The sequence below is a fragment of the Nycticebus coucang genome, chromosome 5, assembly GCF_027406575.1.
Source record: "Nycticebus coucang isolate mNycCou1 chromosome 5, mNycCou1.pri, whole genome shotgun sequence".
In the NCBI taxonomy this organism is placed as follows: domain Eukaryota; kingdom Metazoa; phylum Chordata; class Mammalia; order Primates; family Lorisidae; genus Nycticebus; species Nycticebus coucang.
In genome coordinates this window covers 48,880,678-48,906,398 of record NC_069784.1, presented here as the reverse complement: position 1 = coordinate 48,906,398, position 25,721 = coordinate 48,880,678, and the positions used below count along the sequence as shown (strand labels likewise).

Genomic DNA, 25,721 nt, shown 5'->3' with positions numbered 1-25,721 from the left:
ACCAGAGGAAAACAGAGGAGAGTATTTTTAGGTAAGTGCACAACGTGTATTTTTAAAATTTAATGCAGTGAATACATAGTTGCTACATGACCTCTACTCACATTCATACCTACTGACAAAAATGCACACAATACTTTGGTAAAAGAGTGTTCATATTCAATATTTCCCTCTCCTGTAAACACCTCTACTTATAAAATACCACAAAGCTGCAGCTACTCGTAATTCAGGAGTAAAGCCAGATGCTTTACTCGGTTGCTTAAGAGGGATTAGAACCAAAAACATTTGCAGGCTAAAGTCTGGCAAAAATGCAAATACTCGTTTTCCATGACCACAGGCCCCATATATGTTTGTCCTGCTATTATGCCTATGTCTCATTTGCAAAAGTGATTTAATATTTTGTAAAATGGTCACAGCCTTCTTACTGGAAAGGCAATAATGAAAAACAGTCAACATGAATGCATTCCAACCAACTGGATCATTTTTGGCAAGCCGGAGGGATTGTAAATGCATGTATAATGTATACAGCCATTGCACTGGGCTGGGTGCAACCTGTTCTGTCTTATAATGATGGCTTCTCTTCTTTATGGTATTTTGAGCAGATGATGAGCCAGATGATGGTGCCGAACATTACATTATAGTTGTGGGCTTCAAAAATCCTCAGCTATTAGCAATTATGACTGAGCTTGGCATTTCTATAACCAGCGTGATTAAAATATCTGCAGAGAATTATGAGCCTCTGCAGATGCACCTGGCAGCACTTAGCCAGCAGCAGGAAGTTCTTCTTCAGCCAGAAGGTATGCAGTCCACTGCACGACTCACTGAATCCGTCAATATTACCTGCTGTCCTGACAGTGCAAGGAGTTTGCTGTTCAAAACATAGTTGCCCAACATACACATTATTAAATCCTTTCATGTCTTTGATTTGCTGTTCATTCCACTTGCACTAGCCAAGTGTTGTAACTTTTGCAAATTAAAATCATACTCTGTGTTTATATTCCTGTATAGTCACAGAAAACATAGACCACAGCTCCTAAGACTTGGCTATCCAACAGCTTTTCTCAGAACGTTAGATCAACAACTTTACCTAGAGCATGGGCTGGGTGGATGGCTATTGATAATCTGTTCTTACAGAAGCACGGTCGCCAGATGGTCCGAGGGAGATCATAGCCTTGTATTCTTGCCCTGCTTTGCTACTGGCTTATTGTGATAAGTCAGAGAGGGCGCTTTGTATTCCTGGCCTTACACATGGAAGTTCTAGGATGAAGTCCCAACCACGCTCCCATTCAACCATTTTCAATGTCGGGCATTTCACATAAGGAAATTGTGCTCAACTAACTCTGTGGAAAGGAAGCAAAAAACCACCCTATACTTTCAGAAATAGAGTTGGGATTTGGTGTATGCTTGTGTTACCAGAAACCCAAGATTTTTTCTGCCATATGCTCTTGCTTTTATTGTTAATCATTAATAATATAATTTGCAGAGTGCTTTGTAACTTACTAGCCACATCCTAATTTTTACAACACTACATTTTTTAATTGATATTCAAAATTAGAAGTAGCTACTCCTGATAATAATAATAATAGCTATAAAATATTGGGCACGTCTTGGGACTAGGCTCAGTGCTAAGGACTTTAAGTACATTGGTTCATGGCAAACCTAGGAATTAGGTTTTATTATTTCCATTTTACCAAAAAGCACTCTCAGTCTAGAGGCAGCTATTAAGTAAAAGAGCTGAGACTCAAACCTAAGCTACTCCTAACTCAAAGGATAGTTATAACATAAAATAGTTGATTATTGAAGCCAGGAGAAAAGGTATACACTGCAAACATAATTTCTCTATTAAAAACAGTCAATACTTAAAAGTAAAATAATAGAAAAATATATTTTATAAGTGAATAATATGATCTTAGTAATAGAAACTACTGTTTAGTTATAGATGTGATAAACATAAATATTTAAGCAAATTTTTAAGTGTAACTTTATGGAACTCTGTCCCTGACAATCTGAGTCCAAATGCCCCGAGAAGCCTCTTGCTATTGTAATATGACCAAAAGTTAACTGAACCATGAATCATGATCTGATCAGTTTTTAGCCATTGGAGAAGGAGAACTAGATAAACTACATTTCTCACCAGTTATGTAATAGACCCCAGAGATGGTCAAAGTGATTTGGCAGAAAAACTGATCCTATATAGATACAATCTAAAAGTGATGGAAATCTTGAAAGTATTTAGTTAGCTCTCAAAAGGAGTGTTCTTGTCAAAATCTTTCCAGGCCTCAAGTATAAAATGAAGAGTTAGGTGAGCTCATATCAATCTCAGAAATAAACTTGTCTGATTTCACACTGAATACCACTGAATACTTCTTTTTAGAAGTTTCTAAAACTTCTCAAAAGTTAATTTCTTCATTTGCATTTTCTAGTACTATACAGACATCTTGCCATGCATAGAACTCACCACCTTCACTTAAAATGGGAAGAAATTTAGCGCTTTCATTTTGTAGTATAAAAATGTTGCTATTATTAGATATAGAAGCTGAAAACTTGAAGAAAAAGGATGCTGTAAAAGAACTTAAAGTGTTCTGGAAGTACTTGGAACCAATCCTGAATAATGAGAAACCTGAAACAAACCTCTTCGATGTCGCTCGGCTTGAATACACGGTCAAGGCAGCTGCTTTTCCTTCTGACTGGTCAGACAATGAGAAAATGGTGAGTACAGCATTCACAAGGGTGCGTGGTAATAGCATGAGACACTGCGGCCCCATCTGACATATTGTTCATGCCAAAGATAATTAATCAGGTTAGAGACACAAGGTTGTATACTAGGCTCTTTTATCTTTAGGAGAATGACAATATTGAATGCCTAGTGGTCTAAGCTGATTCTCTAGCTTTTAGTATATGAATTATGAATAACAAAAAGTAAGATGCAGCAGATGAAGATAAAAGATGGTGATTCTTTTATTTGATAACACATGGCTTTGTTTCATACATCAACAATGTTCCAGGTAGTAATTAGAATCTTAATTATATGTTATTTGTGCAAATAGTAAATTGTATAGTTCATTGAATTAGTTGTCTGCCTTTTCTTTAAGTATAACTTCAAACATTCTTTCTAAGCTGTCGCTTTTACTGCACAAACCTTATTTTTAATGTATTTGGCCAATAAAGTCTAACCTAACAGGATGACTTGACTTTGGCCTCACAATTAGCAGGCATTTCCTGAGAGCATTTGCTGTTGCCTGGTACTAAGGTTTGCAGAGAGGCAAGAAAAACTAAGAAACAGAGAAGCAATGGACAAGGTGTCGCACGTCTAGGTACTCAGTTATATGGAACACACTCTAAGTTTTCTATTAATTCAGAAAGAGAAGAAATGGCCATACCTGGAAAAGTAATGAGGTTTATTTTGGTTTGGTTTGTTTTGCTTTGTTTTTATAAAGAGACAATGTCGAGTGACAACTTACCAAGGAATATTTGGGAGGTATTCAGGCATCCCTCCCTTACAGAAAGCCTCTCAGGTCTCTCTCTAGTTGATCCCCATCCCAACACACAGGCACTCAGGGATATTGAATGCCATGAAGGCCTGTATCTTTCAACATTAATGGAGATGAAATGAAGGCAGAGTCCTTAGGAGGACCACGTCAAGGAAGTGCTCTGAGAGGAGCTGGGCAAACTGGGGTCCAGGAGGTGGGTAGAGATCTGTGTGCAGTGACTGTGGGTAGCTGAGAACAAAACCGCTGACTGTGTAAAGGAGAATGAGAGCAAAACCTGGAACTGTTTCTGCATCAAAGGGTAGACTGCCATGACCACAGGCTGGTGCACAAATACTTCTGACGCTGAGAGTCTTTGCTTCTATCACCTTGAGATGAGGTGCACTTAGTTCAGTAAGTGAAAATACTGGGGAGAGAGGGCAGATTTGAACCCTTGAGTATGGAAGGAACTTGAATAAGTTGAGTTATAAAGACCCTCAACACAAGGTAATAGATATCACTATTGAAGGAACAGAACACTCAAGTCTGATACTTTGTCAATAGCAAGGAAGAGTGTCAGCCTGTGCTGTGCATGGAAGAGGAGGCTGAGTGCAGAATTGCTGCAGCGGAGGCAAAACTGGTCTCTTCAGACTCCCCTGGGCTTTGCCTCCCCCACACCTTCATCTGAATATGCTAGGCTGCCTGCTTTGTCTTTCAGTCTCCTACCTCTCACCCAACTCAGAACAGGACCCACTGTCCTCTGTCCTTACAGCTTCACATTACTTTGGGCCAGTATGTTTCCCTATCCCAGAGACACTGATATTCTGAGTAATGTAGTACTATGACTATTCTACCCTGTTTTATTGGAATTCTAGATTATGTTCAACAAATGTGAGATATGTTTGGGTAAGGACCTTAAAATCCCACCTCAACGCCAGCTTTCTTCTCTTTCTCTCCCGTAATGGCTGTTCTCCAAAGCACATAAAAGGTATGGCTAATAAAACCCACACCCACACATTAAAATTTTCAAGAAACACTCCTACTCTCATTTGGACCAAGGACTGGCTACATACCCTGTCAAGAACTTGTATTTGTTTTTAGTTTAATAGGGGATAGGAGATCCCAGTCATATGTGTAGTAATTCCTGAGCCATAATTCAGAGAAGGCTGCTTCTAAGGCAGCCTCCTACCAAGTACCTTGTGCCCCAGCTCTGGCTAGGGCTCCTTTCTGGGTGTCATCTTTGCTCTTCAGGCACAAACTTAAAAAGCTGAAATACAGGGCGGCACCTGTGGCTCAAAGGGGTAGGATGCTGGCCCCATATGCCAGAGGTGGTGGGTTCAAACCCACCCGTGGCCAAAACTGCAAAAAAAGCTGAAATACATTGAGTCCAAAATAGTGTACATCCCATGACATCATCATAACATAAATGTGAGCTCCATGACATACAACTGCAACTTCAAGACCCAGCATTGTGCTTCCTATGCCAGCGTCCACAATTTCCTGGTCATTGGAAGATTTTGTTTGGATCACTTCTTTTAGAAGAAAGTGATAGTGGCTGTATTTTATTTTTCAAAGATAGAAATGGACCACTTTAAATGACCAACCAAAGTTTAGAAAAATTATGTTGAAAAGTATTACAAACTTACTTGAAATACTAGTTATGGTATAATGTTTCTGATTTCAGTATCAGAACATTAATGTAGACAGCACGTAGTTGGGCCATGAAGGTAACTGCCAACAATAATAACATTCAGCCCTCTTGAGAAAAGTTAGGGCGCTGTCACCCAGCTGGTCTCACTGAACTCCTAACGGTCAATTTGTAAGTATTTTTTTATTTTTTTATTAAATCATAGCTGTGTACATTAGTATGATCATGGGGCACCTTAACTTGGTTCATAGACCGTTTGACACATTTTCATCATACTAGTTAACATAGCTTTCGTGGCATTTTCTTAGTTATTTTGCTAAGACCTTTACATTCCACTTTTACTAGGATTCACATATTCCCTTGTAAGATGCCTGAAATATGGATGCCCATCCTTTCACTCTGAGTGTATATTTGCCTTTTAAGTTAAGATGTGACTCTTGTATGCAACAAATGTCTGGCCTGAGTTTTTCTATCCAGTCACCTAACCTATGTCTCTTTAGAGGTCAGTTTAAGCCATTCACATTAATGGAGAGTATTGGTAAGTTTGGTGAAATTTTGGGTATTGAGTTTTTCGAAAGTCCAGTGGGCATTTTTAATCCTTTTGCCATTGTGGAAGTTGGGGTTTGATCAGAAGTTTCTGAGTGAGTTTACTTTTGTAGTAGAGGATTGGGTTGGTTATTCTGGAGGATAGGTCTGAGAATATCCTGAAGAGCTGGTTTGGTTATGGCAAATATCTTCAACATATGAATGTCATTAAAGTATTTAATTTCTCCATCATAAATGAAACTCAGTTTAGCTAGGTACAAGATCCGGGGTTGAAAGTTATTTTGCTTGAGGAGATTAAACGTTGATGACCACCCTCTTCTGGCTTGAAAAGTTTCAGCAGAGAGATCTGCAGTCATTCTAATGTTCTTCCCTTTGAAGGTAATAGTTTTCTTTCGCCTGGCTGCTTTGAGAATTTTCTTCTTCATATTAACTTTAGTGAAGTTAATTATGATATGCCTGGGGGATGTCTTATTGGGGTTGAGTCATGCTGGGGTTCTGAAGCTATCTGCTAACTGAATTTCAAGTTCTCTAGGCATGTCTGGAAAATTCTCTTTCATAATTTCATGCAGAAGGGCCTCTGCGCCCAGTGAAGTCACTTCATCTGTTTCAGGAATTCCTATGAGTTGGATATTTGCCTTCTTTGAGTTATCCCAGAGCTCTCTGAGAGAGCGATCCATTTTTGCTCTCCATTTCTCTTCCTCTTTGAGAGTTTGGGAGCATTCAAAGGCTTTATCTTTGATGTCAGAGATCCTTTCTTCTGCTTGGTCCATTCTGTTGCTAAGGGATTCTACTGTATTTTTCATATCTTTGAGGGCTTCAAATTCTTGTTTCAGTGTGTCTAAGTCTTTGGTGGTTTTGTCTTTAAATTCGTTAAATTCTTGAGACAGCTTTTGAATTTCTCCACGAATTCCTAGTTCCATTTTGTTAATCTTGTTTGCCATGCAAATTCTAAATTCAATTTCTGACATCTCAGCCAGTTGTTTGTGAATGGGATCTTCAATTACATCTGCCATATGTTTCCTTGGGGAGGGTTGATCTATTCTGGTTATTCATGTTACCAGAGTTTTTCCACTGATTCCTTCCCATGATTGTTTTACTCCCTTTGATTTCTCCCCTGGTGTTTTGTCGAGGACCCATACAGTGCTGTGGCCTTAGAACTGGGGCCCTGTTTGGTGTAGAGTGTCTAAATGGTTCTGTCTTGTTTTCAGCTGGTTTCTATTTGACCCTAGTGAAACAGTTACTCTGGGTTGAAGTCTCAGCTGTGGAGAAATACCAGCAATTAAGTCACCCCACCCACCACAGGCAACAAATGGGAAGGGAAAATCAAACCTTCCTACAACCACACACCTAGGGCACCACCTGGATAGTCCCCAGGTGAGTGGCTCAGTTCAAAAGGTCCAAATCAATTGTCTCAGTCAGCAGCTGCCTTGGGTGGGACAGTTCAAGAGGTCCCTGGGAACTGGATCACAGGGGTCTGGTGACTGCTCTAATATGGCTTGCTCCAGTGCTGCGTGGAGTCAGGAAGAGCCACCCAGTAAATAGATAAGTCTGGGAAGATTGATGCCTCCTTCCCCACCTTGCAGCTCTGTCACACCCAGTCGCTGCTAGCCCCACAGGGCTGTGACCCAGTCAGTTGTCTGCAGTAAGCAGATACTCCAGGGGTTTGCACCTGCCTAAGTCACAGGGTAGTCTGTGTCTGCTCGTGTAGGCTGCTACTCTCCGTCTTTATCCAGCAGGGGGCTGGTGTGGCCTGTCAACCTCAGGCACTTGATGGAGGCTGGAGGTGTTCACTCAGTTCCAGCCCCACCCTTAGTTTATGTTACTGGGTGAACAGAACAACCCTGTGGGAGTTTGTTTCTGATCCTGCTAGATTCTTCTGCAGAGGAGAGGCTGATTTGAGTTCCCAGAACCTGTGCCTCAGGCCCTGTCTTTAATCCTGTGTGTTTGTATTCACAGCACGATCAGTTGTTGGCTGCAGCCTCTTGGCCTCCTTTGTCTATAGGCTGGTGATCCCCTGAGGGCCAGGTGCATCTTAGGCTCAGTCAAGCGGTCCTCTGGATCAGCCCCACCATGGGAGTTTCCCGGCTCTGCGGGTGTGTTTTCTAGTCCCCGTGTTCCACCCAGGTCAGTGCCACCTCAGGCAAACCCTTTACTCACGGGGCCTGTGTTTCAGTCCTAGGTCTGTTCCATGGTGGTTGCCATCTGAGAAGATGCTCAGCTTCATCTGGTTGACCAGGAAGATAGGAGGAGAGGCTATGGGATATCTGGGGGTGGGCCTTGTTATTGCTGAAGATGGCTATTGCTCTGCACTTCGGGGCACCACCGCTCCAGTGTAATTCCCTCTTAGCCGACCGTTGTCTTCTTGCTCCTTTGCTACAGAGTCAGCACTGGCCAGCTGCAGTCCAGGTCCTGTCTGGACCTCTCGAGAGTTCACCCAAGAATCTGGACTCCTGGGGGGGCAGGTGTCCAGATCACGGAGTGAGAGTGGAAGGGAGTGTTAGGAGCTCAGAGTTGCAGGTTGTAACACCAAGCTCTTTGAGACCAAATGAACAAATAAACAGATACAAAGGTTACCAGGCACATGGGCCCATAGATACAGAGACAGACGCAAACACATAGCCCTACAGGTAACAGCCACGACAACAGCAATATAAGAACAACTGCCATAAAAATAGTGATAATCGTAAAATAATTGAAAGAAAGGAAAAAAAGAGAGAGAAAAGTGGTGTTATTAGGAATTTTAAATGAGAAGAAAGAAGAAATTAAAATTAGAAGACATAGAAATATATATTTATATAAAAAGTAATAATAAAAAAATTATCGAAATCTCCTCTAAGAAAATGGTGAGAAAAAACAGACAAAAACAAAACAAACAAACAAAAAAAAAAACATGGAAACCAAAAAAAAAAAAGGCACCAACTACAAAAATATTCTTGCGTGCAGAAATATACCTATATTATCTATATGTCTGCTGTAGGGATCAACTTTCGTAGGAATATATTCATACTGCAATATACCTTCTGGACCCCAGGTGGCGCTGTGAGTGTTTCCAAGGCTTATACCTGATTTACAGTTTATACTGTTACCATGGTAACCACCTTCCATGGCCTATCGCCATTTTGGAATTTCTGCAAAAGTTTGTTGCCTAAGAATTGTGTAACCTCAGCTGTTCTTTTCCAGACAGCACTTGCGACCGACCTTCCCACTCAGTTTAGGTGTCCATGCTTCTCAAGTCTTTCCACTCTGTTCCCAGGTTCTCCTGCAAACTGGCAACTGCAATCGGCTATAGGGGGAGTGGTGTTGAGTTTGCGCAGTCGTTGGTGGGCTTGCAGTTTTATCTGTTGTAGCTGGCTCCCGGGGCTGAAGCCAAGTTTGTGGCCTCAGCAGCTAAAGCCGGGTCCACGGCTTCAAGCTGGGTCCCGGGGTTGGAGCGTTCGGGGGACTTATTCTGGGTTTTATGGTTCAGAGTTTCTCTTTTGGATTGGCACCCACCTGTTCGCCACGCAGCCTAAACTGCCAGCCCCCTCCAATGCCTGGGGGAAAGGTGCCTGCCCTTTTAGGTAGTTCAAAATGTCTGTTTCCCGGGCAGGATCCCTTCCTTTCAATTATCCAACAGTTTGCCCAGCTCCCCGTGGTTTTGAGTGGCTCTCCCTTCGGATGCCTCCCTCAGTTCAGGAATAATTATTTGTCAATTGGGTTTTGTCAGCATTTACAAGCTGCTGACCTCCGTAGGGGAGGAGCCTGCTGGCCGGCATGGCCAAGCAGGGAAGAATCTCTACAACAGAGTCTGTGATTTTAAATTACCCCTCATATATAGCAATCCGCCAGTTCACTGGGCGTCTCCAGCTGTCTGTCCACTCCAATAATCCACACACAGGGAAGGTCCAGACGGCCTTTCCTCTCACCTGATGGCTTGGGAGAGGTGGGCTACACGTCCGTTCTGTCTGCCATCATGCTCCGCCCCCATCATCACACTAGTTAACATAGCTTTCGTGACGTTTTCTTACCTGCGGTGCATCTTACAAGGGTATATGTGAATCCTAGTAAATGTGGAATGTAAAGGTCTTAGCAAATTAACTAAGAAAATGTAAGTGTTTTTTGAACATCATCTTCATGCCAGGGCTGTAGTCTGGGTCCAGCTGTAGAACCTTTTAGGGCCCTCACATGCCTGTAAGACATGGTTTGTGAGTGAGAAACTCAACACTGAGGATAATGGGAAAGGAGACTCTTGAAAATGGTTTAGTAACAAAGTTGTACTCCAGAATAAAAGGCCATTGGATGTAGTATTAAAAATTAAAGCTCAAAAATGTGTCAAATGGTCTATGAAGCGAGTGTATGGTGCCCCATGATCATATCAATGTATACAGTTATGATTTAATAAAAAAAAATTAAAGTTCATTTTAAACTTAGGGTGATTTAATAAATATAAAAGTGACCAATCCACTTCTAGTAAGAGCAGACAGTATACATGGTGCCACACCCTCAGCTCCGTCTGTAAGCTGATAACGGCTTACAGATGTATGAGCCAGCAAGTCCTTTATCCCTTTTTGATGAAGGAAAGCATTTGCATGCAACCTTTGGCTGTAAACAAGTAGGCTGTATTTCCCCAAACCCAGGTAGGGTAAAATTCACATCAAATAAGTGCACCTGCAACATCTCAAGTTCAGACCCTGGTTGCTAAAGCAATTTGCTAGCCTTTAGCATGTGGTTTGCTGTTCAATTTAAAAATAAATTAACTAGGTTAAGCTAAAGGGTCATTGGGCAGAAGCCTTACTATATTTCTTAGAAACATTAACAAACAAAAACAAATTTTTATGCCAGAATTTGGGCAAGAAAGGCCAGATTGAAGCTGAACTAAAGAAGGCTCAGTCTGAGCATGGGCATATGAAGCCAGGCAAACAGGTGTGCCATAGGGACGGGCAGGGCCATATGCTTCCCTGGACGTCTGTCAGATTCTGATTCACTGCCCACAAGAAACTATCTCATTCTACCCTGCCTCCTCAACTCAGACAAAGGATGAACCTATTTTAACAGTCTTTGCTTCCAAGCAGACAGACTCAGCTATCATAGAGCTTTCCTACTAATGAAAACAAAAGCCTGAGTAAGAGAGGTGTCTTAGTTGTAATTTTCTTACCAGCTCATAAAACTTGTGAACATTAAAGAAGCAATAGTCTTTCAGGATTTTATGCTGATTTTCTTTAAAGGTAGTCCATGGGTGAAAGGAAAGCACAGTGGCAAGAAGGTAAGGAAGAAACTGATGGCACGTACCACGTAGCACACTTGAGTCAATGATATAGAAGGCTGATTCCATTATGTTCCTCACACAGCCAGGCAAGAAACAGTCAATAGCTTGTCTTTGGCTGAGGATATCAAAATGACCTGACATGTGTAGGAACTGAGATACTAAGAATATGGGCCACATTGCTGAAAACAATGACCAGGCTCTGTTTCACTTAGTTGAAGCATTTATTAGGCTCTTACCATATTAGGCAGCCATCTGGCCTTCCAAAGGGAACAGTTTACACTGGGGTGAGCAACAAGTTCGAGAAGTTCGTGGATGAAAACTTGGTCACCATGGCTGGGATCCAGTAGCCTGGAGAATTAGGGGCTTGCCTTCCCTGTATAAAGTTGATAGACAAAATATTAGGGGAGATCCAAGCCACATATATATATTTATGATTCTATATATATATCTACATATATATATGATTCTAACAGTACAAAACTAATAATGATTGCCACTAATTCTCTCACCCATAGCTGGAATTGGGCACTGAAATTTTTGAAAATATTGCATGTTTGATGTACGATACCCTGGATTGGAAAAGGCAGCACCAGCACTATCTGGAAAGCATGCAGCTCATTACCGTCCCTCAGGTGGCCACTGAAAAGCCTGTCTTAGAAGCCATCCCAATTTCTGAGGTAGGCTTGGGCTCAGATGTCTTTAGTCAGCTGGATGATTAATCAAAATAACTTAATTTTCACATTTACAATGAATATGAAGAAAAAATTAGGTAAATATTTGTATCAAGGTAATACTGCCTCTTGGAATCTAATATGTAAAGTAAGAACAAGGAAAAAGGCCCCCCGGTGTGGCATAGAAAAGAGCTATGTGGGAGGGGGCTCTGGGAAACTCCTCAGCTGCCTGACACCTGCAGACCTGAGGGTGGGTCACACGGGTCAGAGCACCATGCAGTGAACAAACCCAGAACAAGGACAAAGCTGATAAAGAAATTCATTTATTTAGCACCTACTGTGTGCTAAGGCTGTGCAAGACGCTAGCAAAGCAATAATGAAAATTTATCCCCTCACGGAGGTTAACTTTTAAACAGGATGGCAGTCAGGTTGACAACAGTTTCTACATAGAATGATGAACGCTGACAGCAGTCAGCTCAGTCTACAGTAGAGGCGATAAAAATGTCAACTGGCCACCTGACAGAGAGCAGCAGGGCAGAAAGAGGAGTCAGGAAAAGTGGAGCAGCGTTAGTGACGTGGGAAAGGCCGAGTGCAAACTGCCTGATGGAAAGTGGGGTGGGCACAGGGACAAAATGGTCTTCTGAGGAAAGTGGCAAAGAGGACAAAGACATGGAGGCCACGGAAAGGCAGGATCATGGGCAATTCAGTCGTCCCAGGCTGCACGTGCACAGGGGAACAGGAGCTAAAGCCAGGTGTTAAGCCCCATCACAGATGTGTTCAGGTGCTGGGGATGGGGAGCCACTTCAGGATTGGGAGAGGGAGAATGGCGGGACTCTGAGTCACCTCGGTGGGGAAGGGAAGCTGTTTGATTCTCAGTGCCCGACTCCCTGTCGCTTTCCCATGGCTGTTCCAGTTGCCCACATGAGAAAAACTGAATAGTGTACAAACCATTTGCTTCAACTTTCTCAGACAAAAGCCCTTTTCTTGGATTGCAATAGCAGCGAGATGGTTTGGTAGTGTGAACATCTCCGGGCTCTGCTGGAGATCTTCATACCAAAATGTGATGAAGTTGTCTCTCAGCTGGACATCTCAGTTATTTCTTTTTAATTATTCTCATTTTAGGCTCCACAGCCTGTTGCCCCAACCCCGGGAAAGAAGAAAACACAATACGAAGAACCACAGGCTCCACGCCCAGGCACGTGTGAAACCTGTTGCTCGCGGCACGATGCCACGAGGTGGCGCTGTAAGGAATGGCGGCCACCGCCACGCTGCGTCCCGCACCACCTGCATCTGCAGTTCTGTGTCTATTAGCACATGGGCATCATCTGAATCGCACATGAACTTGAGATGGAAGAAATGGAGAACACCTCTTAATTGAGTAATAATATTTTCTATGTTTTATAGCGAGTCTTATCACAACTGAAGTAGACATGCGATACTACAATGATTTGCTGAATCCAATTCCGGAGGAATTCACTTCCGTGCCCCTGATACTGCATTGCATGATCGAACAGGTGGGTGCTTTTTCCCAGATGATAACCTTGAGTAAGTCACTTTATCTCTCAACTTCCATTTTTTTAACACTATTTTTAAAATTACATTCTAAATACCTGGCTGCATTCTCTTTTATAAAAATTAGAACATTTCATATAAAACTAAAGTTTGCTTTGATTATCAGCTTCAGTCCTTTCTTTTGCTCCGGAACAGTTCTCTGAAGTTTTGGTAAAATATATATATAATAATATCTGTGTCTGGTGGTGTTTTAAAGAAAGAGGAAGAGGACAAAAATAGGGGAGTGGGGTGGTTAATAGTCTTTAATTATGTTTAAAATTTCCTTTGAGCTGGGCATGGTGGCTCACGTCTATAATCCTAGTGCTCTGGGAGGACAAGGCGGGTGGACTGCTTCAGCTCAGGAGTTCAACATCAGCCTGAGCAAGAGCAATACCCCATCTCTACTAAAAATAGAAAAACTAGCTGGCCATTGTGTCAGGTGCCTGTAGTTCCAGCTATTTGGGAGGCCCAGGCAACAGGATCACTTGAGTCCAAGGATTTGAGGTTGCTGCAACCTATGATACCACAGCACTCTTATCAGGATGATAGAGTGAGATTCTGTCTCCATAAATAAATAAATAACATTTCTTTTGTGCTCATATATTTTAATTAGATTTTTCTACTTCTATGGCCATTCTTGGTCATTAACATTTAATACTTGCCTTATGAACATGTCCATTTTATTTGGGTTTTCAATATGATACAGTATTCTTTATACTATTCACTTGAACACATTTTTTAATTTCCTCTATATCTGGTTGAGTTCCTTTCTCATGATTAATGCTATTTATTAATATTTGTGCCCTCTCTTTTCTTTATCGTGGCTGTTAATGGTATATCTATATTGAAACCAGGCTTTTCAAAGAACTGGCAATTTCATTTCATGTATCACCCCCTTTTGACTTATTTTATTACTTTCTTCATTTCTCATTATTTTTTTCATCTTTTTACTTTCTTTGGGTTCTTTTTGTAATACCTTTTAATTATTAGCTTACTTCATTTTTAGCCTTTTTTTCTTTACATAACACTATACATTTACTTTAGAATGTTTCTTTGTACCTAATTTTTTTTTAATGTTTGAATTTTTATTTTATTTTTTTTACAAGTCATATATACATAGATCATGAATACATTTATGCCTTTGTGGGATTCAGTGTGTTGATTATTTGTACAAATTGAAGTGCTTACATCCTACTAATTAACATAGCTTTCACCTCATTTACTTAATCACAGTGTTAAGACATTTGTGTTCTATACTTGATGGATTTGACTTGTACCCTTGCAATATGCTCCATAGGTGTGGTCCCACCATTAACCCTCCCTCTACTGAACCACCCCCTTCCTTCCTATACCCTTCCTCTTCCCTCCTTCATCCTGGACTATAGTTGTGATTCATCTTTCATATGAAAGTGTGAGTGATTATAAATTGGTTTCATGGTAGTACTAAGTACATTGAATATTGTTTTTCCATTTCTGAGATCCTTTACTAAGAAGAATATTTTCCAGCTCCATCCATGTAAACATAAAAGAGGTAAAGTCTCCATCTTTTTTAATGCTGCATAGTATTCTATGGTATACGTATACCATAATTTATTAATCCATTCATGGGCTGATGGGCACTTGGACTTCTTCCATGACTTGGCAATTATGAACTGAGCTACAATGAACAACCTGGTGCAAATACCTTTGTTGCCAAGTGATTTTTGGTTTTTTGGATATACACCTAGTGGAGGAATTGCAGGACCAAATGGCAGGTCTACATTTAGATCCCTGAGTGTTCTCTACACTTCTTTCCAAAGGAATGTACTCACTTCCATTCCCACCAGCAGTGTAGAAGTATTCTCTTTTCTCCACATCCACACCAACATCTGTAGTTTTGGGATTTTGTGATGTGGGCTACTCTTACTGGAGTTAGATGATATCTCAAAGTGGTTTTGGTTTGCATTTCTCTAATGATTAAAAATGATGTGTCTGTAAACCATATGCCTGTCTTCTTCAGAGAAGCTTCTGTTCATGTCTCTTGCTCACAATGAAATGGGATCACTTGTTCTTTTCTTATTAACAAGTTTGAGTTCTCTGTGGATTCTGATTATTAGACCTTTGTCGGAAGTATAACCTGCAAAAATCCTGTCCCATTCATTGCCAGTGCAGAAGCTTTTTGGTTTGATCAGATCCCAATAATGTATTTTTGATGTTGCTTTAATTGTCTGGGGGCTCCTCCTCATAAAGTATTCTCCTAGGCCAATTTTTTCAAGTGTTTCCTCTGCACTCCCTCCAAGAATTTTTATAGATACATGTTTTAAGTTTAAGTCCTTTCACCAGTGAGAGTCAATTTTTGTTAGAGGAGAAAGATGTGGGTCCAGTTTCAGTCTTCAACAAGTCGCCAGGCAATTCATCCACAACCATTCAATAAAAAGGGAATCTTTCCCCCAATTTATATTTTGATAGGCTTATCAAAAATCAAATGACAGAAAGTGTCTGGGTTCATCTCTTGGTTTTCAATTATGTTCCATACATTTACCTCTGTGTTTTTGTGCCAGTACCATGTTGTTTTGATCACTATAGATTTATAGTATAGTCTGAAGTCTGGTAGTGTGATTCCTCCTGATTTGTTTTTATTTATGAGTAATGTATTGGCTGTTCAAGTTTTTTTCTGTTTCCATATAAAATGAAGTACTAACTTTTCCAGATCTTTAAAGTATGACAGAGGTGCTTTAATAGGGATTGCATTAAATCTGTAGATTGCTTTGGGTAGTATGGACATTATAACAATGTCGATTCTTCCCAACCATGAGCATGGTACATTTTTCCATTTGTTAATATCTTCAGCTATTTCTTTTCTCAGAGTTTCATAGTTCTCTTTGTAGAGATCTTTCACGTCCTTTGTTAAGTACACTCCCAGATATTTCATCTTCTGTGGCACTACTTAAAGGGAATAAAGTCCTTGATTGTTTTTTTCACCTTGACTATTGTTGGTATATGTAAAGGGTACAAATTTGTGAGTGTTAATTTTGTATCCTGAGATGTTACTGTATTCCTTGATCAGTTCTAGGACTTTGGTAGTTGAGTTCCTGGAGTTTTCCAGATATACAATCATATCATCTGTGAAGATTGACAGTTTGCCTGATTGCAATGGCTAAGACTTCCATTACAATGTTAAAAAGCAGTGGAGACAGTGGGCATCCTTGCCTGGTTCCTGATCTGAGTGGAAATGATTTCAATTTTACTCCATTCAGTATGATATTGGCTGTGGGTTTACCGTAGATGGCCTCTATCAGTTACCTATTTTCTTAAGTGTTCTGATCAAGAGAGGATGTTGGATATTATCAAAGCTTTTTCTGCATCAATTGAGAGAATCATATGGTCTTTGTTTTTCAACCTGTTTATGTGACGTATTATATTGAATCATTCTTGAGAACCTGGGATAAAATACACCTGGTCGTGATGTATAATTTGTTTGATGTGTTGTCGGATTCTGTTTAATAGGAACTTATTGAATATTTTTACATCAATATTCATTAGAGATATTGGTCTATAATTTTCTTTTCTTGTTGGTTTTTTTCCTGGTTTGGGAATCAGGGTGATATTTCCTTCATAGAATGTGTTGGGAAGTATTCCTTCTTTTTCTATGTTTTGGAAAAGGTTAAGTAATATAGGTATTAGTTCCTCTTTAAAGGTTTGGTAGAATTCTGATGTGAAGCCATCTGGTCTCAGGCTCTTCTTTGGGGGGAGATTTCTTATAGTTGATGTTATTTCAAAACTTGATTTAGGCTTGTTCAACATTTCCACTTCTTTCTGGCTAAGTCTAAGAGTGTGGCGTGTTTCCAAGTATTGATCTATTTCCTTCAGATTTTCATACTTTTGAGAATAGAATTTTATATAATATTCATTAAGGAATTTTTTAATTTCTGAGGAGTCTGTTGTTATTTGGCCTTTATCATTTCTAATTGATGAAATTGGGGATTTTACTCTTCTAGTTAGGTAAGCCAAAGGTTTATCTATTTTATTGACCTTTTCAAAAAACCAACTTTTTGATTGATTGATCTGTTTTATGATTTTTTGTTTTCAATTTCATTTAGTTCTACTTTAATTTTAGTTATTTCTTTTCTTCTGCTGAGTCTAGGGTTGGAATGTTCTTCCTTTTCCAGTTGCTTGAGATGTCCTATTAAGTTGTCAACTTCCTCTCTTTCTGTTCTCTTGAGAAAGGCTTGCAATGCTATAAATTTCCCTCCTAGGACTGCCTTTGTGATATTCCAGAGGTTCTTGTAATCCATGTCTTCATTATTGTTTTGTTCCAAAATTTTGGTAATTTCCTTCTTAATCTCTTCTATGACCCAGCTGTCATTCAGCATGAGGTTATTTAGTTTCCATGACTTTGTATGAGCATACAGATTCCTGTTGTTACTGAGTTCAACTTTTATTCCATGATGGTCCAAGAAAATACAAGGAATAATTTCTATTCTTTTAAATTTGCAGAAGGTAGACTTGTCACCTAAGATGTGATCAATTTTGGAGGATGTTCCATGGGCTGATGAGAAGAATGTGTATTCAATTTTGTTAGGATGAAATGTTCTGTAGATGTCTGTTAAATCCAAATGTTGAATGGTTAAGATTAAGTCTAAGATTTATTTACTTAGTTTCTTATTGGAGAATCTATCCACTATGGCCAAAGAGGTGTTAAAATCTCTGACTATTATGGTCCTGGAGGAAATCAAGTTGCTCATGTCTGTTAAAGTCCCCCTTATAAATTGAGGCTTATTCTGGTTGGGTGCATAAATGTTAATAATTGAAATCTCATCATGTTGAGTGTTGCCCTTGACAAATATGAAATGACCATTCTTATCTTTCCTTACTTTTGGTAGTTTAAAGCCTATTGTATCTGTGAATAAAATTGCAACACCTGCTTTTTTTCTGATTTCCATTTGCCTGAATTACAGATGACCATCCTTCACACAGAGTCTATATTTATCTTTTAGGGTAAGATGAGATTCTTGTATGCAGGAGATATTTGGCCTGAGTTTTTGTATCCAGTCAGCCATCCTGTGCCTCTTTAGAGGACAATTTAACCCATTCACATTAATTGAGAGTATTGAAAGTTCTGGTAGTATTTTGGGTATCAAGTTTTTCAAAAGTCCAGTGGACATTTTTAATCTTTTCGCAACTGTGGAAGTTGGAGTTTGATCAAAAGTTTCTGAGTGAGTTCACTTTGGTGGTAGAGCATTGTGCTTGTCATTGTGAAGGATGGGTCTGAGAATATACTGGAGAGCTGGTTTAGTTATGGCAAATTTCTTCAACATATGAATGTCATTACAGTATTAAATTTCTCCATCATAAATGAAACTTCGTTTAGCTGGGTACAGGATCCTGGGTTGAAAGTTGTTTTAGGAGGTTAAAGGTCAATGACCATCCTCTTTCTAGCTTGAAAAATTTCAGCAGAGAGATCTGTAGACATTCTAATATTCTTCCCTTTGTAGGTTATGGTTTTCTTACATATGGCTGCTTGCAGAATTTTCTCTTTCTTATTAACTTTGGCAAAGTTAATTAGAATGTGTCTAGGAGATGTTTTATTTGGATTGAGTCATGTTGGGGTTCTGAAACTGTCTGCTATCTGGATTTCAGAATCTTTTGCCATGTTTGGGAAGTTCTCCTCTATTATTTCTTGGAGTAGAGCATCTAGGCCTTTTGAAGCAACCTCTTCTCAATCAGGGATTCCTATAAGGTGAATGTTTGCTCTTTTGTAGTGGTCCCACAATTCTCTCAGGGAGTGCTCTGTTTTTGCTCTCCACTTCTCTTCCTCTTTGAGCATTTGGGAGTGTTAAAAAGCTTTGTCTTCAATGTCAGAGATCCTTTCTTCTGCCTGCTCCATTCTGTAACTGAGATTCTTCTGTATTTCTCAGATCTTTGAGGACTGCAAGTTCATGCCTCAATGTGATTTTGTCTTTGAATTCATTGAATTCTTGAGACAACTTTTGAATTACTCCTTGAAATTGTAATTCCATCTTTACCTCCATTCCTTTGATCTTATTTACCATCCAAATTCTGAACTCGATTTCTGACATCTCAGCCATTTGTTTACGAATAGGATCATCTGTCTGTTTTGTCATTTCTTGGGGGGACTTGATGTACTCTGATTATTCATGTTGCCAGAGTTTTTCCACTGATTCTACCCCATGATTATTTTTCAACGTTTGGCTAGATGGGCAGGTAAGATGAAATTGGATTGGCGGCTCCTGGAATTGTGGTTAACCAGCTCTTTGTCAAGACTGGACTGGTGATTGCAGCTTTTTCCCCTACAGCTTTGATAAAGACCCATACAGCATTACTGTCTGAGGCTCTGGGGACCTGCTTGGTGTGATGGGGTTAGGTGGCTCTGTCTTGTATTCAGCTGGTCTTTGTCCAATTCTAGTGGATCAGTGACTCTGGATTGAAGTCTCAGCTGTGGAGAAATTCAAACAACTAAGACACCCCCAAGGGCAACAATTGGAAGAGGAAAATCAATCCTTCCCATTGCCACGCAACCAGGGTACCATCCAAGAGAGTCCTTGGGTTATTGGCCCAGGTTAGGAGATTCAATCTAATTGACCCAGTCAGTACCAACTTTTGAGTGGGAGAGTTTGAAAGGTCTCCAGCATCTAGATAGCAGAAGTCTACTGGCTGCTCAAATGTGGCTCACTCTGGTGCTCTGTGGAGTTAGAAAGGCCTGCAAAGTAGCAGATTTGGACCAGGGGGCTGGTATTTCTTTCCCCACCTTGCACCTCTTTCACGCCCAGTCACTGGTAACCCCATGGGGCTGTATTCCTGCTCCCTCCAATAAGCTGATGTGCCAGGGCTTTGCACCTGCCAGAGTCAAAGGAAAGTCAATGTCCCCTTGGCCTGCCACCAACCCTCTGCCACCATCCGACTGGCAGAGCTGGAGACCTGCCTGTCTCAGGTACACAATGGCAACTGGGAAGTGTTCCACCTGAGTTTGGGCTGAACCTGAGGATAACAAGTCAGCAAATGATTTTCTCCCTCAGCCACTGTGCCTTTGCCCCAGCCAGTCTGTAGCACTGGTATCCCTATAGAGTGAGGTCTTGCTTCCTCGGGAAGTCCTCAGATTTGGGGAGGTGTCTCTCCAAGATTAGAAACCTGTGGGATTGCTCTGCTGTTGCTGAATCTTCATGGGATGTGTCCATGCACACCTCCCAGGCAGCTCCCATGGCCAGGGACACGATGGTACCAGCGGCTCTAGGAGCATGAGGTGCACAGCTCAGGCACACAGCATGTGGCTCTGCCAGGGTTGGGTGCATGGCAAGCAGCTCTGGCTTGGTGTGGTGCATGGCTCTAGCAGGGTGGGGCACCAGGCCCTTGGTTGGGCAGGGTGGGGCACACGGCTCGCAAGCCTCCTCCCACAACTGGTTGACATCCTCCCCCACTTTGTCTGCACTCTGCTGAGCTCACTGTTATAGTGCAGCTGTTCTACCACAGCCCTTGCAGTGCCCAGACCTGGCGATGAACTGCAGATATTCTGGTCTGTGCAGGAGTTAGGCTTCTGGACCATCAGGCAAGAGGGGGAAGGGTGGACTGGAAGTTAAAAATGGCAGGGAAAACGTTAGTTCACCTTTCATGCCTGGCAAGAGAGGGCTCAGGGTCACAGCAGGGCCCTTCAGAAGAAGTAGTCCCCACTTCCTGCAGCTCTCTCCCAAGGGTGAGACAAGAGGTCCTCAGTTCACCACTCGCCTGTAGAAAATCTACAGTGAGAGAAAAAAAACTCTCTTAGGGGAGGGGATGGACACTTTTCCTTTGGGATAAGTTTTGTATCTGAAATGTACTTTCTTGGAGTCGCAGCTTGCCTCAGCAAAGGTTACATGCAGTTATCACTTTTCTCTCTCAGCTCAGCTCCCTGTCTTCAGCTTTATTGGGTACTTTCTGGTCATTATCCTTCCCTCTGGATGGGGAGCTTCTGTGGAAAGCTGGCTCCAGGTGGCCATCTTACCCCTCCTCCTCTACCTAATGTTTTTAATGTGTTCAATTCTAAATCTTTTATTTACTTATTTAACACATGAATTATTTTGATTTCCACCATTTACTGTTGATTTCTAATTTTATGTCATTATGATAAGTAAGTATGTCTGCAAATTAAACAGTTAAAATTTCCTGAGACTTCCTGTGTGACCATATGTACATGGTCAATTCTTATGAATGTTCTATGTGTAATTGAAAAGTCTGTTATTCATCATAGCTGCACATATATATTGAATCCTAAGTTGTGTGAGTGCGAATTTCAGTGCTTTAAGAGGAGTGAATATTAAGAAAAAATATATTGTTATTTTTGACTTGTACCACATTAAAGTTTATTGTTTTCTATTTGCGTTTTGTGTTATCTAATTGAATACATATATTAAGATTATATCTAATTTAATGCATGGGTAAAATATTGACGTCTACCACATTAAAGTTTATTGTTTACTATTTGCATTTTGTGTTATCTATTTGAATACATATATTAAGAGTATATCTAATTTAATGCATGGGTAAAAGTATTTTCCTTTTTATTCTGGTAATCAGTTAGTACTAGCAGAAACAGACTAGTTCTTATTAAAATCACTGGAAATATAGCGATGATCAATGAGTCCCAATAAAGAGCTGACCATTAAACTGATTCCTCCCAACTAGGTTGTGGCAAGTGAGGAAGATCTTGTCCCACCCAGCCTGCTGGAGCCACCCCCCAGGGCCGACGGGCTGCACCACAGAATCGCAGCTCACATCGTGTCCATCCTGCCTTCACTCTGCCTCTCGGAAAGGGAGAAAAAGGTCAGGTTGCCTGCCATATCCAAAGAGTCCTTTGAAAAATTACTTATTCTCTCTTTAAACCAATATTATTTCAATTTAAATAGAATCTCCAGGAAGTATTTTTATCTGAGGAAGAGAGAGAAAACAAACCAGGGCCCATAGGCCCTCTCCTACTGAACTACCATGACGCACACGCTCACAAGAAGTATGTACTAAAGGTAATAAGAATCAGCTTGCCCTAAGGAGGACCACTGTGAAAAAGTATGTTTGTAATTATTCAACTGATGGGCTAATTAGATAACTTCACCAGTGCTAATTAAAATGCAGTATACAAAACAGATACCAACTTTCAAAGTAGGATCTCAAAAATGGGGATGAATAAGAGAAAAATGATCCCAGCAAAGAAAACTTACCTAATTAGAGAGGTCTAATTAATCATTCAATTGATTGTGACTACCCCAGATTTGTATTAAAACCTGATAGTTATTTGCTTTAAATATATGTTTCTATGAAAGACTAGAGCAGATCAGGAAAGAATCTCAGAAGGGAGAGATGAATATAGAGAGAGGGCCCAAAAAGTGTCTATACATTTTAAGAGTTGTTACCTGTGTATTACTTTTCAAAGTTACCGTTACTGGTCAAGTGTACCTAGACATGCTATGCACATCCACTTTACCTGCAATTTGTATACTTTTGGAGAATGATCAATTTTACCTCCAAAGAGATCGCAAAAAATATATTTTTTTGGCACCTCTGTTATCTGAGACTTTGACAGTTTGTCACCATGAATGAAGAATCAGTCATGTTTGTGTACCAGGAACTTCTGGCAATGTAAGAATTATTAATAGCTTTTTTGACCTTCAGCAAAATACCAACAGTTTGTCTTCCCCAATTACCGTTGATTTCCCCTGTTCCCAAATAGTAAGGGTGAAAGTATCATGTTTAGCCTTCTCCATATGTATAAGGCATTTTGCAGCTTACTTTAATGTCTTCTGTCATGTCGCTCTTTTTTGTCAGGACCAGAAGAATTTTGACCCAGTTCAAATTGAGCAGGTGATGCAGTCCAAGTTACCACTGTGGGAATTCCTCCAATTCCCTATGCCGCCTCCATGGAACAGCACTAAACGTCTAGCCACAATTCATGAGCTTATGCACTTTTGTACAAGTGGTGAGTACATTGCTTTATCTTAGCCTAAACTCATTTTAATTAATGGTCATGGGTGCCTCATAAAATTAAACCCTTATTTGAAAAAAGTATTTTTATTATTGAAAAACTTTTCATTGGCTGAGATGGGCATTTTGGTTGACTACAGCTTTCTTGCCTTCAATGATGTCATTTACAATGTTATTATAGCTATGATGTCTAACATGCTTCAATTTGAGGCAGTGATTTTTCTTTCTATTGTGTTTCCTTAAACAGATCTATTCCCTTTTTTCATCCCTTTTCCCATTCACTGCCTACTATCCCCTCATTGACATCATTGGAGATGACATGGTAATCCTATCCTACTTAAGACAAGTAAAAGTTCATATATTTTAAAAAATAAATAAAAACCTCCCATCTCAAGATATTATAATTCTTTCCTAGTACAATACTGTCCTCCCCTCCATTGCTTCACCCCTGAACTCCTTGGCCATCATTGTAAATCATACAGATATTACAATAACCTTGCAGACACATTATCTGGAAAAAGAGAGGAATAAGCCTGACCATGCCACTTTGCCCTAATTCAGAGATATCCATCTTTGAATTCTCATTTTGCATTCTTTGGTTTTCAGCCACCCACAATCAATATTTTAAAATTTCTAGAAAAATGTTGGTCTCAAAGGAAATTTGAAGTATCCTCCCTTAAATCCAGTTTAAATCAATAAGGCAGACATAACATTAAATTATATTTTTAAATAATCTATCTCTACCTGTCTGCACTAAGATAAAAGATGAAAGAATTATATTCTAATAGAAAAGATAACTGCTGGATAATCTTGTGTAGTAGATTAGAAAATTTGTAAAAGTTTGGGAGCATTGTGGCTCATGCCTGTAATCCTAGCACTCTGGGAGGCTGGGCAGGAGGATCACTTGAGCTCAGGAGTTTGAGACCAGTCCGAGCAAGAAGGAAACCCTATGTATACCAAAAGTAGGAAACCCTATGTATACCAAAAGTAGGAAAATTAGCCAGGTGTTGTTCCAGGCTCCTGTGGTTCCAGCTACTTGGGAATCTGAAGCAGGAGGATCACTTGAACCCAGGAGTTTGAGGTTGTTGTGAGTTAGCTGATGCCATAGCACTCTAGCCTGGGCAACAGAATCAGGCACTGTCTCAAAAAATAAAAAAAAAGAAAGAAATAAAAAAGAAAAGAAAGTTCAGAAGACTGTAACCTGTAATCATGATCTGGTGTGAAGAACAAAGAGGAAGAAACACTAATTTAGACAGGTCCCCAACTCTGACATAGGAGACTATATGTAATGTCCTCATTTGAATGATGGATTTAAGATCTGGATCACCATGTATTTATGCATCAGTCAGGTGGCAGATGGTCCCAGGTCAGAAGTGTGGTGTTCTCATTGGAAACTAGGTGCTTCTCACTAGGTGAGAGGCTGGCTGAGGACCGGAATCAGAGAGGGAAAAAACAAGAATGGTGGAGACGCTCTTTTAGCAAAAAATCTCTCTCTCCTCAGTTTGATTTATCCAATTTTTTTGTCCATTCTGCCCATGTTTCTTCACTTCCTACATCCTGTTATGCAACCTTCATTAGTGATAGATACAAGAAAGATATCTACCTCTTCACTAGGTGTGCTTTTCAGAACAACCACGGCTCCAAACCAGGTCCTTCTTCATGAGGGAATTGTTATATGAAGGAATTGTGCTTCTGTCTCTTCCTTTTATGTCCTTCCCTAGTCCTTTCAATTTCTAATCAGAGAATAGAAAGAAAGGAGGTCCAGATAATCTAAATTTGGCAGAAATATTCACCAGGCTAAAACTAGTGTGAGCGCTACCTTGGACCACCTTGGCACGTGAAGAAAGAGGGAAATGAGGAAGAGTGAGATCTGGGAGCAGGTGTGGACACCTTATAACTTGTGCTACCAAAAGATGGTATTTGATTTTCTGAGCTCAAATTCTGAGAACAATATTTATATCCAGAAATTAAATGTTTATAAAGACGAATCATGGAACCATAAAATTTTCTAACTAAAAGAACCTCAGAATTAGTCTAGTCCAAATCTATTTCAGGTATAGAAGCTAAGATCCCAGCAGGTTAAATTATTTGCTCTAGGATTATAATAATAGTGGTAAAACCAGGAGTTAATCTCTGACCACCTGAACTCCCTTCCCTATGTTACTGAACAGGAGACAGGAAGGAAGCTAGTAGAGATCCTAGGATACAGTCTGTACTTTTGAGCACCTTCTCTGTTCTGTACTTGACCCCAGGCCCAGGGATACAGAGATGAGTAGAGAGCTCCCTACCAGCATGTTACTGAGAGCAAGTTGATTCAAGTTAACAGTTTCTCACACTGGAAGGGCCATTTTATGCTCTTTAAGGACAGTGGGAAGAGGGGATATTAAGAATACAATGTCTAGAATCACTTCTCATCTCAGAGTTCACTGGGATTTTGTGACACAGGCAATCATTTCCCAAAGCAAATTCTATATCTACTTAGGGCAATTTGCAGATATGTTTCTAATTAGAAGAAGGAATATTAAATTGCATTTGACAATTTTTTTCTAAAAATAAAAAAAAATCACTTTATTCCTAACCCTAACCAAATTACCAAATGTTTTGATTTCTTTATTTTCATTTTCTAATAGGCTTAGGAACAGACAAAAAGC

At 40.2% G+C, this 25,721-nt stretch overlaps 1 protein-coding gene across 1 annotated transcript in view; it reads left to right on the top strand.

The window, feature by feature from the left end:
* The window catches only part of SPAG17 (sperm associated antigen 17), a 300,150-nt gene that overhangs the window by 123,012 nt on the left and 151,417 nt on the right, over window positions 1-25,721 (top strand). The window contains exons 6-13 of the mRNA XM_053591252.1: window positions 600-794; window positions 2,525-2,706; window positions 11,419-11,580; window positions 12,697-12,775; window positions 12,979-13,088; window positions 21,781-21,918; window positions 22,002-22,115; window positions 22,915-23,065. Of these exons, the coding sequence (XP_053447227.1) occupies window positions 600-794; window positions 2,525-2,706; window positions 11,419-11,580; window positions 12,697-12,775; window positions 12,979-13,088; window positions 21,781-21,918; window positions 22,002-22,115; window positions 22,915-23,065 (1,131 nt within the window). The remainder of the gene's footprint in view (window positions 1-599; window positions 795-2,524; window positions 2,707-11,418; window positions 11,581-12,696; window positions 12,776-12,978; window positions 13,089-21,780; window positions 21,919-22,001; window positions 22,116-22,914; window positions 23,066-25,721) is intronic.